This window comes from Nelusetta ayraudi, unplaced genomic scaffold (assembly GCF_046127955.1).
Source record: "Nelusetta ayraudi isolate G7.1 ecotype Tasmania unplaced genomic scaffold, CSIRO-AGI_Nayr_v1 ptg000032l, whole genome shotgun sequence".
NCBI classification, from domain to species: Eukaryota; Metazoa; Chordata; class Actinopteri; order Tetraodontiformes; family Monacanthidae; genus Nelusetta; species Nelusetta ayraudi.
In genome coordinates, this window is record NW_027466082.1 from 326,769 (window position 1) to 340,000 (window position 13,232).

The 13,232-nt window shown below is 45.4% G+C and overlaps 1 protein-coding gene across 3 annotated transcripts in view; it reads left to right on the plus strand.

The window, feature by feature from the left end:
• Window positions 1–13,232, plus strand: part of adamts10 (ADAM metallopeptidase with thrombospondin type 1 motif, 10) — a 40,354-nt gene that overhangs the window by 25,668 nt on the left and 1,454 nt on the right. For all 3 annotated transcript variants that reach the window (XR_012927290.1, XM_076031236.1, XM_076031237.1), the window contains exons 16-23: window positions 1,255–1,388; window positions 4,423–4,546; window positions 7,220–7,300; window positions 9,007–9,170; window positions 9,266–9,392; window positions 10,140–10,269; window positions 10,966–11,170; window positions 12,716–12,892. Coding sequence is in view for 2 of the 3 variants with exons in the window: in XM_076031236.1 (XP_075887351.1) it covers window positions 1,255–1,388; window positions 4,423–4,546; window positions 7,220–7,300; window positions 9,007–9,170; window positions 9,266–9,392; window positions 10,140–10,269; window positions 10,966–11,170; window positions 12,716–12,892 (1,142 nt within the window). In the remaining variant the exon portion in view is untranslated. The remainder of the gene's footprint in view (window positions 1–1,254; window positions 1,389–4,422; window positions 4,547–7,219; window positions 7,301–9,006; window positions 9,171–9,265; window positions 9,393–10,139; window positions 10,270–10,965; window positions 11,171–12,715; window positions 12,893–13,232) is intronic.

The following is a 13,232-nucleotide window of genomic DNA, read 5'->3' on the forward strand; positions in this document are numbered from 1 at the left end:
TCAGTCCAGCAGCCTTCACCGACGGCTCTTGCACTCCATACATCACAAAATGCAAGTTACCATTCACACACACACACACACACACACACACACACGCACGCACACTGATGCAAGTCCTAAGCGTCTCGCCAAAGCAAGGCACCCTGGGAATCAGAGTTTTCCTGCCACTTTCTGTGTCTGCAGCCAGTGCCAGTTTAAACTCTCTCTCTCTCTCTCTCTCTCCCTCTCTCCCTCTCCCTCTCCCTCTCTCTCTCCCCGTCTGGCCGTCTCGCTCCCCTTTTCTTTCCTTCCCGGCACATAATGTACCTGCTCCGCAGCTGCCAGCACAAACAAACAGGGCCCAGACTGTCAGCAGCCACTCAAGCAGTGGAGCTGCTGGCAGCACCGCACATGAATGAAGGATGTCTACCACTTGGCCGGGTTGTTCCGCCAGCCGAGCGTGTTTGTGTGTTTGCTAATGAACTGATTGAACTGGTTTTTAGAGGGCAAAGGTAGAGGGCGCTGTGCCCACGCCGCAATGGGACTGCGGGGAAACAAACTTGACGTGCTCTTAAATTGGAGGAAGTGGGATTTATTGTCTTTTTGTCTCGTGCGACAGTGAGCGACTGATTTGTTACATGTAATGCAATTGTTGTTTTGCGCAATAAGTTGTATTACAATGTCGGAAAAGAACAGCTTGTCCTCGGTGTAACGCACAAGAATTAGCCGAGTGGATTTGCTTGGTCTTGGACTGGGCTTTCCCTTTCATTTCCAATAAGACCCTGCAGGGCCCTGACAACGACGACATGCTTCTGCGGTGGCTGACATTGTGCCCGCCTCAACTTTTTGCCCAGCAATGTGCAATACATGTTTGTGCAATTGTTTTTTTCTCTCTGTCTCTAATCTATTTTTGACAAAACTATGATCGCAGTCGATTTTTGAGAGCTGTAACCGCATTCAGCTTCTTTTCCTGCGGTTGTCACTCATTAAACATGCGTCTCTGTTTGCACATGGCTCTCGCATTCTGCCCCCCAAAAAATGGAGTGTGTGTCTGCGCCCCTCGGATCCAGCCACCCTTGTTGACATGACCCACGTCATCACTTACATAAAACCTCATGATATATATACAGTATGTATATATATGTGTGTACATTGAGGTTTTATCTTACTCTTACTTGACCCAAAAAATGCATAAACAAAGCCAATGTCAACTTTTTGTGTGTGTGTGTGTGTGTGTGTGTGTGTGTGTGTGTGTGTGTGTGTGTGTGTGTCCAGGTGGGGTGAAGCCGTGTTCTCTCAACTGCCTGGCTGAAGGTTACAACTTCTACACCGAACGTGCCCCAGCGGTGGTGGACGGCACGCCGTGCCGAGATGACTCTCTGGATGTGTGTGTGAACGGGGAGTGTAAGGTGAGACGACACACGCCATTTATTTTTCATTCCCAGTTCCAAATTGAAGTTTTTATGAATAATGTCAAAATTTTGGGAGAAAAGTCGACGTAAAAAAGACGAAATTTCATGAATACAGTCGATGCAAGTAAAGTGGAAATTGGCGAGTAGACTGGATGGATGGTGAATTAAGCCAGTTACCCACAGTCAAAAGTAAACTTCCAAAAACAGGTTTATCCCACAAGACTCACCCACAGTAATCAGGAAACTGGTGAAAACGGTACACCACACCACTAAACACGAAACTTTGTCTTTTTTACGTCAACTTTATTCTCGAAATTTCAACTTCAATCTCGAAATGTCAACTTTATTCTCGAACTCCAAACTTGGGGAAAAAAAAAACTTTTTTTTTTTTTCTCTTCTTGTGGCCCTAATCCTCTTGCGTACTTTTCTCTTTAAGTTGCATCCTCACATCCAGCTGCTTTGCCAGACAGCCACAGTGACTTGGAAGCTCATGTGCCATAGACTCACACAAGCCTCTCTCTACAAGGCCCAGTGTTTAAGATCTAGGAGCATCTCATGGTCAGAAAGCCGATTGCAAACAATATGATCCGTGTCCTGATCTGGCATCTTCTTCTCCGAGCACCTGGGAGAGTAAAATCTCAAGCAGGTCCGAGTTCGGAGCTATTGCAGATACTCGGCAGAACGACGTTGCAGCCAGTCTACGTAAAAGAATAAAGCACAGCTTAGGCGAAGTCATGCCATTTTATCAGACTTTGTTATCGTAAGCCTCAGATGGTGTCCTGTTGCTTATTGACACGGCGTCTGCGGGGGAAGGAAGAATCGGTTCACCTCGGCCAACGTGGCGCGGCACTGCCTGGCCAAACTCTGCACACAGCAAAACCGAGTCTTTAAAGTTTCCGACCCCCTTTGAACGCTACACAGCTGCGTCTCAGCAACAATCGGGCCTCTATTCCCGGCGGGTGACGACAACCCGACTGCACCTCATTTTTCTCGCTGTGACAGCCTCGAGCTTCGGACGGGAGCCCGACATGCCAGTTTTTGACAGTGACGTGGTTGAAACGCTGAACGGCGCTGATTCACAATCTGTTGTTAGTTGTGTTTGAGGTCGAGGGGGATTTTGAGGACAGAGGATGAAAAAAGAAGTCAGGATATCCAGCTTGTTGTTTCGTGGTTGCCTGCAGTGTGCCAAAAGATTTTCTTTTTTGGGCTCCCCCTTCCCTCCCTTTACGTGCCTCTCACCCACTCGGCCTTTTTTTATTCCAACCGTCTCGGAGGTCAGGTCGACCGAGAGAAGAGTTTGTTTATCAACATCTCTTTTTTTTTTTTTTTGTGGGTGCACATCTCTCCTGCCGCGTCTTTTTTCCTTGCCTTAGTTTGTGTTCTGCTCCGGAGGAACTCGCTGACCCTCCCGCTCAGCTGCTCGTCTGTTTTCACTGCAGCCAGCCAGCAAGGGAGGCAGGCAGGCAGGCAGGCAGGCCAGGGAGGCTTTCCTTCGCTGCTTTGTTTCCTAATGCGCTCCGAGCTCCTTGTCTCCCTCTCCTCCTTCATCATCCCACCCACCGTGGAGGTTAGATACACATCGGGCTTCAAACATAGCGTGAAGAAATCCCTCCTTTGCGCCCTCGTGCTGACTCCGACACAAAGTCGGGTTTGACCGGCGCTAAGCTCCGGGAAGAGGAGGAGTGCGGCAGCGAGGGATGGAGGGAGGGAGAGAAAAACTAACCTGTGAGCCTCGTTGAGCAGTGGAGCTCGCTGCAGGCCAAAGTCGTGTCAGATGCCACCAAATCTGCCAAATCAGCATTCTTTTGTTTGTGTGTGTGTTGTTTGACTCCCAGCGCACTTGTCCTTATCGTAGGTTCAGAAGATGCACTTCCTGGATGGAATCTAGGAACGGCGTCTCGAAAAGAAACTTTATTTCTCTGAGGCTGGAGTCTTTCAATTCGATGCTATTTTTATCTTGGTCCTGTACTTGGTGCTGATGGGATTCAGATTTATTCAAAGGCCAAATTTTGAATTTCATTCTGTCAGTGTTTGGCAGCAGTCGTGTGTGTTTCCAGTCTGAAAATAGACTTCACGGAGAAATGCGCCCTCGCCTTATCGTGCTCTCTACACGTTGCAGAAAATGTGCACAAAAACACATTCTAGGCTCTCGAAATCATCCCCGTATGATGTCACAAAGAGAGGAGATCACAGGTCACCTCACTCCTACACGAGAGCGAACACACCCAGCCAGCTCTTAGTCCCACCTTCTGAATCCATTTTGCAGTTTGTCTTGTGTTTGTCCCCTTCGTGACACTTAGCTCACTAATGACGGAACTGGAGTCCAGGATTTAAAAAAAAAAAAAAAAAAAGATCTGTGAATGGGTTTAATATGGGTCCTTGAAGTTGTTATTTTTCCTGGTATCTTTTTTTTTTCTTCTTTACACTTTTCCACATATTTTAGCGTGACCGAGTTTTAAATAAACTCTGTTTTGTTCCGTCCTCATGTTTGGCGCCAGCAACGAGCCCTGAAGTGGATCATTTTGGGATTAAGTTTTGAAACGTGATCTAATCAGTGCAAAAGTAATAATAAACTCCGGCCTCATTATCTGTCCCTGCAGTAAGCAACTGTCACAAGAAAATATGAGAGCGAAAGCAGTCGCCGTCGACTCTCGGCGAGTTTGTTTAGGATTGGGTCACTGCTGAGGAGTTTGAGTGAAACCACCTGCTCGACTCATCACCAAACTTATTTATGCCGACATCTATGGGTTTAGCAACCTCGGCGCATTGTGTCTGCTCTGGATCAGAGCACATCTGGACTTACCATCTGATATTTCTGTGTTGTTGTTTTTTTTTGTGTGTGTTTTTTTTTTTTTTTTTTTTTTTTCTCTTCCCGACGAAAAGCCTGGAAGACATTAGGCGTAATCCCACCGGCGGCCTCTGACACCTCTCAACTTACTCAGTGCGACTCTATTCACCCGTAACCCCGAGTGACCCCCCGCCCCCACACACACACACACCTCCGCGGCTCACTGCTTTGCTCTATTTGCAGCACGTCGGGTGCGATCGCATCCTCGGCTCGGACGTTCGCGAGGACCGATGCCGGAGCTGCGGGGGCGACGGGAGCGGCTGCGTGTCCGTGGAGGGACTCTTCAACAGCACGCTTCCCGAGGGAGGTACGTCATTCAACTCCCTCTCCTTCGCGTACGACGCTTTCGCTGCCCTGATTTCCCTCAAGTGCGGGGGGGCAGGGCTGAGAGTGGATCTGGAACCGATCTCCGCTCTTCTGAGAATCAGATTAGGCAAACGTGAGGCATTTATCCTGAGAAGAAGCCGTGCCAGACTTTTTTTTTTTTTTTTCTTCTTCTGGCTGCCGAAACGTGCGCACGTGAAGCGTATCGAGCGTTGTTCTATACGATGCCCTGGAGGTCAAGCGCAATGTGTCGCGTAGTCGTCTGCTTACTCGCAAACTCCACAGAAGCCCACCTTAGCTGACCTTTTCATTTGACGCTGTCAACCAAACTTTGTCTCCCAAGCTCAAGAAAGCTTTCAAGTTCAACAACCACCACCAGGGCGTCCGTGCTAATCTCTCCTGTTGACTTCTCTCGTGTCGATGCTCTTCTGTTCTGAGGTTTAATTAGAGCAGGATGCAGCACTCACTTCCTATTTTTGTCATCATTTGGTTTGTAATGAGCCCAGCTGAAAAGCTCCATGTTAGAGCTCAGAAACATTTACGTGCAAGGCTTCAGAAATCCACCCGAGGTGCAGCTCACACTGGCTTCCCCAAACTATCAGGTGCAAGGCCCCAAGATGTGGACCCTGATCAGGAACACGTGAGTAGAAAGAGAGAGCAGGAATTCTATAGAACTTGGGATTCGCCTTGTCTTATTAAAAAAAAAATGTGTTTGAGAGCACAGGCAGCTATGCGTCGTACTCTGGGATCTCCTGTGCCTCTATTGGCCGTCCATCCAGGGACACGTGGCAGACACAGTCGGTCAAAGCACAACCAATGTAGCTTTAAGGCATGACCGCCTTTGGATCCATCCCTGGTTTCCTTTCTGCCCACGACACCGACCACAGGCTTTCTCACCCAACTGCCACTCACTGACCCTCCACTCCCGCTCTCGCTCTCCCACCCCCCGACTGCGCTCGCTCAGAGTGGACACGCCCTGAACAGGAAGCCACCCTCTGCAGTGACCGCAGTGACCGGGCCAGTCTCTCAAACTCCCACTGAGGTCTTTGAACCCCCTTCAAATATCCCACCCACATCGTCGTGTGCCAGCTCGTGAGAGCAAACGCAAAGTATAGACTGGTGGGTTGAATTAAGGGGCGGTGCCGTTATTACTATGGATGGGAATGGAGAACTGCAAGAACCCGCGAGAAAAAGTGTCCCAGAGCAATGTAGCAGACGTCAGGGATTTCTTACTATTGATGCCAATGTGCACGTCTCAGTCCTTGTGGACAGTTCAGCAGGGTTGGTATTAATTTAATGGCTCTCTGGGAAATGCATTGGCATGGGCTGCTGGAAGGATTCGCTCTCATTGAACCACAAGAGCATGACGTCCATCACTGTCCTGCTCTTAAGTTGTTATTCCTCTTGATCCCAGGCGTGCAGGGCTTAAAAGCCAGTGCTGAAGTGTTGCTGTGGCCCGATGACTCAAAAAAAATTGTGCACCGGGGTTTTTATGTTTAAAACCCCTCCTTAAGGTGCCGCATGTCGTATAATTCTAAATTCAGCACCCGCGCAACAATGTGGATTACATTTATTGCAGGATTTATAACTGCGGGCGTCACTCGGTTGTGTTCATAACAAGGTTTTGACTTGTTTTAACGCCCAAAGCCTTTTTGATTGACCTTTTCCCTCCATGCCAAACCAACAAAACCAAACCAAACCAAACCCAACCCAACCCAACCCAACCCAACCCAACCCAACCCAAACCAACCAACCCAACCAAACCAAACCAAACCGCCAAACCCAAAACCATTAAACCAACAAAATAAGACAAATAATATAGTTTCACAACTGACAAAGTTCCCCACAAATAGGAAAACTCCACGATGCTCTCTCCTCTCAGCTGAGAAACAATAATATTGTCCTGATTATCTTTCCGTCTGTCCGGCCCGTGGCCCTATTTGGCGTCGAGAGGTTACGGAAGTGTAAGGGGTCGCCGAGGTCAACGCACTTTGCCGTGCGTTCGCCACACAGGTCCCTGATTGTTAACAGAAGAACACACTTTCCTTGCATTTTTCTTCCCACTTGAGTGTCTCTGAGGCAGAGAAAAAAAAAACAAAACCTCTTTAAACTCAGACTCTCTAATCTTCCAGGCCTCCTCATAAAAGATCCACAACAGGGTTCGGTCCCACTTCTCGCAGCTTTCCAAAAGAGGTCACGAGCCAAGCCTCATCTTTCCTCTTGTGGTCAGAGCGCTGGAAGGAATTCTCCCGTTCCTTGACTCCGTATAATTCCTCTTACTCCAGTGAGGCTGAAGTTATTCGCGGCGCTGCTGCGGCTGGACGGCGAGAGGCGAGCCGAGGCGAGCCAAAGAAAGGTTGGCCGTAAAAAGAAAAAGGGTACCACAGACCAAAACAGATGGGAGGAATGGAGAGAAGAAAAAAGGTGGAGCTGGAGCTGGAGCCAGGTCTCAGCATAGTTCCCGCTCTCCAAGCAAAGAGCCAAGCAGGGCAGCAGAGGCCTGCTGCCCAGGAATGTAGCAGCAATCTGAAGCCTCTGCTTAGCCCATCGACGCCCCGCTGGGTCCAAAGTGCGGCTCGCGTACGACTCCCCTTGACCTGCCCGCTCAATAGAGCTCTTTCATCTCTTTTCCCTTTTTTGACTCTGTGTGTCTCAGGTTATGAGGAGGTGGTCAGGATTCCTAAAGGGTCCGTGTTCATCCATATACAAGAGCTCAACGTCTCTCTAAACTACCTTGGTAAGACTGGACTCATTCTCGCTCTTTACTGTTTCTCAAGTAACGTTGTGTTTTTGTTCTTGGGGGTTTTGCCCCACGGTGGCTCGTGGTGGCCTTTCCACAGATAAAGAAAGAAAAACTTGAAACTTTTTTTTGCTTTTTGGCACTACTCAGATTTGAGCTACATGAATATTTAAAAAAATATGCATTTTTCCACTTTTTTTTTTAAGATGTTGTCCACACACTGTCAGGCGACGTCACATACCATGCCCAGAGGTGGCGATATAGTTTCTAAGCGGACACAGTCAGCCAATCAGGAGCCGAAATAAAAAAGGAAATATGGGGCTCTGCCTGAAATCATGTTAACCATAAAAAAAAGTCTGTAGTAAAAAATGTATATGTATATATATATATATATATATATATATATATATATATATATATATATATATATATATATATATATATATGTATATATATATATATATATATATATATATATATGTATATACATACATATGTATATACATACATATGTATATACGTATATATATACATATATGTATGTATATATGCATATATATATGTATGTATATATACATATATATATATGTATGTATATATATGTATATGTATATATATATGTATATGTATATATATATATATATATATGTATATATATATATATATATATATATATGTATATATATATATATATATATATATGTATATATATGTATATATATATATATATACATATATATGTATATATATATATATATGTATATATATGTATATATATGTATATGTATATATATGTATATATATATATGTATGTATATATATGTATATATATATATATACATATGTATATACGTATATACATGTATATATGTATATACGTATATATATGTATATACGTATATACGTATATACATGTATATATGTATATACGTATATATATACATATATGTATGTATATATGCATATATATATGTATGTATATATACATATATATATATGTATGTATATATATGTATATGTATATATATATGTATATGTATATATATATATATATATATATGTATATATATATATATATATATATATATATATATATATGTATATATATGTATATATATATATATATATATATACATATATATATGTATATATATATATATATATGTATATATATGTATATATATGTATATGTATATATATGTATATATATATATGTATGTATATATATATGTATATATATATATATACATATGTATATACGTATATACATGTATATATGTATATACGTATATATATGTATATACGTATATACGTATATACATGTATATATGTATATACGTATATATATGTATATACATATATACGTATATACATATATATATATATATATATATCTTTGTGGGCAAGATCTAAATGACCTGAACTACATTCAGCCACCAGGGGGCAATAGAGGTACTTTGGCTTCACTTCTGGGGAGTGTTTGAGTGTTAAAATGTAGTCTGCACTATAAGTAAACTATTGTTGGCTCTATGATAGAGTCATCAGCAAGTTTTGCATTAAAGATATAATTGTCAGTCTTATGTCTCTCACTATAATAAACAGCAACGTGCCTTGATACTGTTACCGCACACTGCTGGTTCTGTTAGTAAAAAATACCTTGATGTGTCCCTTCATGGCCGTTCTTCCTCTTCTTGCTGTCCCAGTGCTGAAGAGTAAAGGGGACCAGTACTTTATCAATGGGAAGCTGACCATTGACACGCCGCGCAGGTTTGATGTTGCGGGTACCGTCTTCCACTACAGGCGGCCCACTGATGGACCAGAAACTCTTGAAGCTATGGGACCAACAAACATGACATTGATTGTCATGGTAAACAAAAAGTCTTTATTATCTAGTAAAAAAAAGAAAAAATCATAATAATATTTTTGTTATTGTTTAAGATGCTTGGTTGTCTCTCTGTTCAGGTGCTGGTGAGGGAGGAGAACCTTGGCATCCATTATCGTTTTAACCCTCCACTCAACAGGGATCCTCTTACCGGCTTTGCTTGGCACTACAACTCCTGGTCGCGCTGCTCGTCTCTCTGTGCCGGAGGTGAGATCACAAGCCCTTTTCTACTTACCGCGATAATCCATCGAGGTCTTAAATTGTTTGAGGGGAAAGAAAAACAGCAGTGCACATTATCATAAATGTCATCACTGGTCATAATGTGGCGCTGCAGCCACAATCGTGTTAGCGAGCTGGTGGATAATAAGGGTTGCGGCATGTTAGCCACCTCTATTATGTTACTCATGTGGTGGTCTGTCTGTGAAAGTTCAGTTGAGGCAACCGAACTGGACCATTTCCCACACACACATTGTGGTGTTTATTTTGGGTGTGAAGTCAGAATTGGTGCACATTCAGTCTGTGGATCATTGTGAAAGCAGGAAAGTAGTACAGCAGTACCATATTCCCACCTCAGGAGCTGCGTGTCCACGACCCCGACCAGTTCACCTCAAGTAAAAAAATGGCGCGTTGTGTTTGGACGGAGGAGGAGACGGAATTTTTTTTTTAACAAGCATTCTTGACAGCAAACAAACGTAAACAAACAAAAGCAAGGATGGAAGGAGGAAGGGGCATCAGGATGGGACAGCCGAATTTGGTTGTGGGCTCAAGGTTAAGTTCAGCAGACATGACTTGTCACGCTTTTCACATTTTCAGCGTTGCTCCAGGCAAAATCCATCAGAGCTCACACTAGGGGGCGCAGTAATGGCATCACCCTTTTGCTTTATGTCGTATCTCGCCTCGGGTTCGTTAAAAGGCGGCTCAGAGGATGAACTGCGTTGTGCTTGTGGCTTCCAGGTGTGCAGGCCCAACAGGTGGTGTGCAAGAGGCAGACGGATCACTCTGTCGTCAACAACCACTTCTGCGACAAGAGGAGCAAACCCAAAGAAAAGAGGCGATCGTGCAATACTGAGCCGTGCTCCCCCAGGTGAGGACCCCGACCGTCCGGCCAGAGTGTTGATTCATCTTTACCACGACGACAATTTTTAAAGTCAGTCGTCTGTGTGTCAGGAATTGAAAGAATTCTAACACTGACCGTGCGTTGCTTTAAATGGACTAATACAAAAATAAGCAACTAAAGAGTTCCCCGCTAAGAAAGAGGTGGTACGCTTAACGCCCCCTGTTGGTCAACTGCTGCCGTCAACATTAAAGGCCCTGGTGTGTCGAGAGCCTTGAGCTCAAGCGTGAACATTTGGAGATGTTTGAGAAGAAACAGCGAATCAAGTGGTCACATTTTAGATTGCGGCGCTCTTTCGCTCACCCTCCCTCCCTTGAGCTTGCCAGTGAGCTACAGTGACCTCAGCACATAAACTTGGATATCTTGTCCACCGTCTTCTTCACTAGTTTATTTAATGACGCAAGTGTTCACCCTGAATAGGCAGCGGGCTGGATTGTCCACACCAGGCTTCCTTAGAATTACAGGGGTGCAAATGGTAACGAAAACATCGAGCAAAAACATTGAATATTTGGATTCCGTAGTTTCCGTTCTACTTTGTGCGTTTATTCGTTCCGTCCGTCACCACCAGCGCTTTTGGTAGTTCACGATGGATTTACTGCTTTTAAAATGCACTGCTCCCGTCTGATCGAGAAGGTGAATCAGAAAGCAATTTCTGTGCCTCTCCAGCTGGTGGACGGGCGAGTGGTCCGAGTGCAGCCGCAGCTGTAACGGCGGCCTGCGGACGCGCGAGGTCCTGTGCAAGAGGAGGATCTCGGCGACGGAGGAGAAGGTCCTGGACGACTCTGCCTGCGCGCCCCTGCGGCCTCCTCTCACCGAGCCCTGCAGCAACCACAGCTGCCCCCCCGAGTGGCTGGCCCTGGACTGGTCGGAGGTGGGCACGCGTCTCCTCCCTCATGCATGTCACCTGATCTGGATGCTCGCAAACATTTTTTATCTGTTGGTTTTTTTTTTTTTTTTTTCCCGTCAACTGGCTGATTTTTCTTTTTTTTTTGTGTGTGTGTGTTTTTTTTTTCAACCAACACTTGATTTTTCTGCCGAGTTCTTCCTGAGTGATGTCACGCTTTATTTTCCATTTGAACCGAAGAAACCTCCACATCTGCCCGGAGAGTGTAAGAAGCGTCGAAACCATGAAATGCACAACACAGGCATGGCGAACACAAATCGCAGCGAGCGTGTCGCTGCACCCAGGAGTGCATATTGTTACGCGTGCCGTGCGTTACTCCCCACCCCCGTCCCTTCTTTTTTTTTTTTTCTTTTTTTCTTACAGCGTCGCCCTTCCGAAAGTAAGTCAAAACAGAACGCAAACGATTGCAAATAGACCGGAGTCTTGATGCGCTCCAGACAATCCTGCGGCGAGACTCATTTTTCAGATGTGAACTGCTTCCATTCCATTCCCAATCTGTCCAAATCTCTTCTTCTTCTTTTTTTTGAACAATTGCTTTATTGAATTTTCCAATGTGAAAAGAAAAGAAAACAAATGCAGAAGGTAAGCAAAGTGACATGAGACAAGAGACAGCGTGTTAACGCACGAGGCCTTGTAGGCCGGGGTGTGGGTGGGGGGGGGGCATTCAATGAAACAAAAAATATTAAAACCCTACATTAGTTGGGTTTTTTTGCCTTCATACACGCACGGTCTCTTTGACAGTGCGAGCAAAATGGCGAACGTTTTTTGTTTTGTTGTTTTTTTCCTTAAAGCTCAACAAATCTGTTCAAATCCTAGCGTGAACAGAAAGTTGCTCACTGCAGCACATTAGAGCTGCGTCGGCTTGTCTTCCTCTGCCAAGCACCGTCTTGTAAGTCGGGCAAAGTCATGCCTTTTGTCGAGACGTGATGATGTCATCAACCAGGTGCAGCATCCCCGACCCGGTGTCACCAGTGAGCGCTGCGGCCTCCTCGCTGCCCTACAAACCTGCGACCGCCGGGGAATTTTCCTCATTTTTACGCACAAAACAACACAACTCACGACTGAGTCAAACTTTAAACACGTTTCCCCATGAGTGAAGTTTGTTCCGTGAAGTAGGTGTCCTGCAAATCATCATCCCCCCTCGTCATAAAACCAGACCTGTCTGGTACTCGCTGAGGAGAACAGGCTGTAAAAAGTCCATGTTCTCCGAGCCACTCACACTTTTCTTGGCGCTCCGCTCGAGTCTTTGTCATGGGCCGATGAATCAGATCTCGCCCAATGACTCGTGTTCACCTGATTTACATGAAGGGGCCTCCTGACTCTCTCCGTGCAGCCGCTGCCCTCTGCTGATTGGATTAAGATGATATCATTCTGCGTGATTGTGACCGCAAATGAACTGCTGTCGCAACCCTTGCATGGCCTCAATCTCACTGCCCCCCCCCCAACCCCAACTCTGCCTGATATGTTTTCCTCCTTCTTTCTCCTTCCTTTTCCCCTCCTGCTCGCCTGCAGTGCACGCCCAGCTGTGGTCCTGGCTACAGGCACCGCGTGGTCTTGTGCAAGAGTGGAGAGAGCGGGGAAACGCTGCCAGAGTCCAAGTGTCCCAAACAGGGCCGGCCTACCTCCAGGGTGCGCTGCAACCTGCAGCGCTGCCCTCCCCCTCAGTGGGTGACAGGCCCGTGGGGAGAGGTGAGAGCGGCTTTTACCGCTTGAACTGATTTTTTTTTTTTAAGGAGATGCCCTTTTATCTCTAGTTAAAGGTTCAGTGTGTAATATTTGGAGATTTTTTGAGTCATCCAGGTCAGCTTAGATTAAAAGGGTTCAGTTGGGGCAACGAGACTTGTTCTTGCGATCTGCAAAGACGTTTCGCCTCCTTAACCCTTCTAGATTTTGAAGAGGAAACAGCGACATCCAGTGGTTACGTTTTAGATTGCAATGTCTTTTACCCTCCCCTGCCGCTCCTGAGCTTGTAAGGGTAGGAAAACCCAAAGACCTTTATTGTACTGCAATTATACACTTTTATTAATGT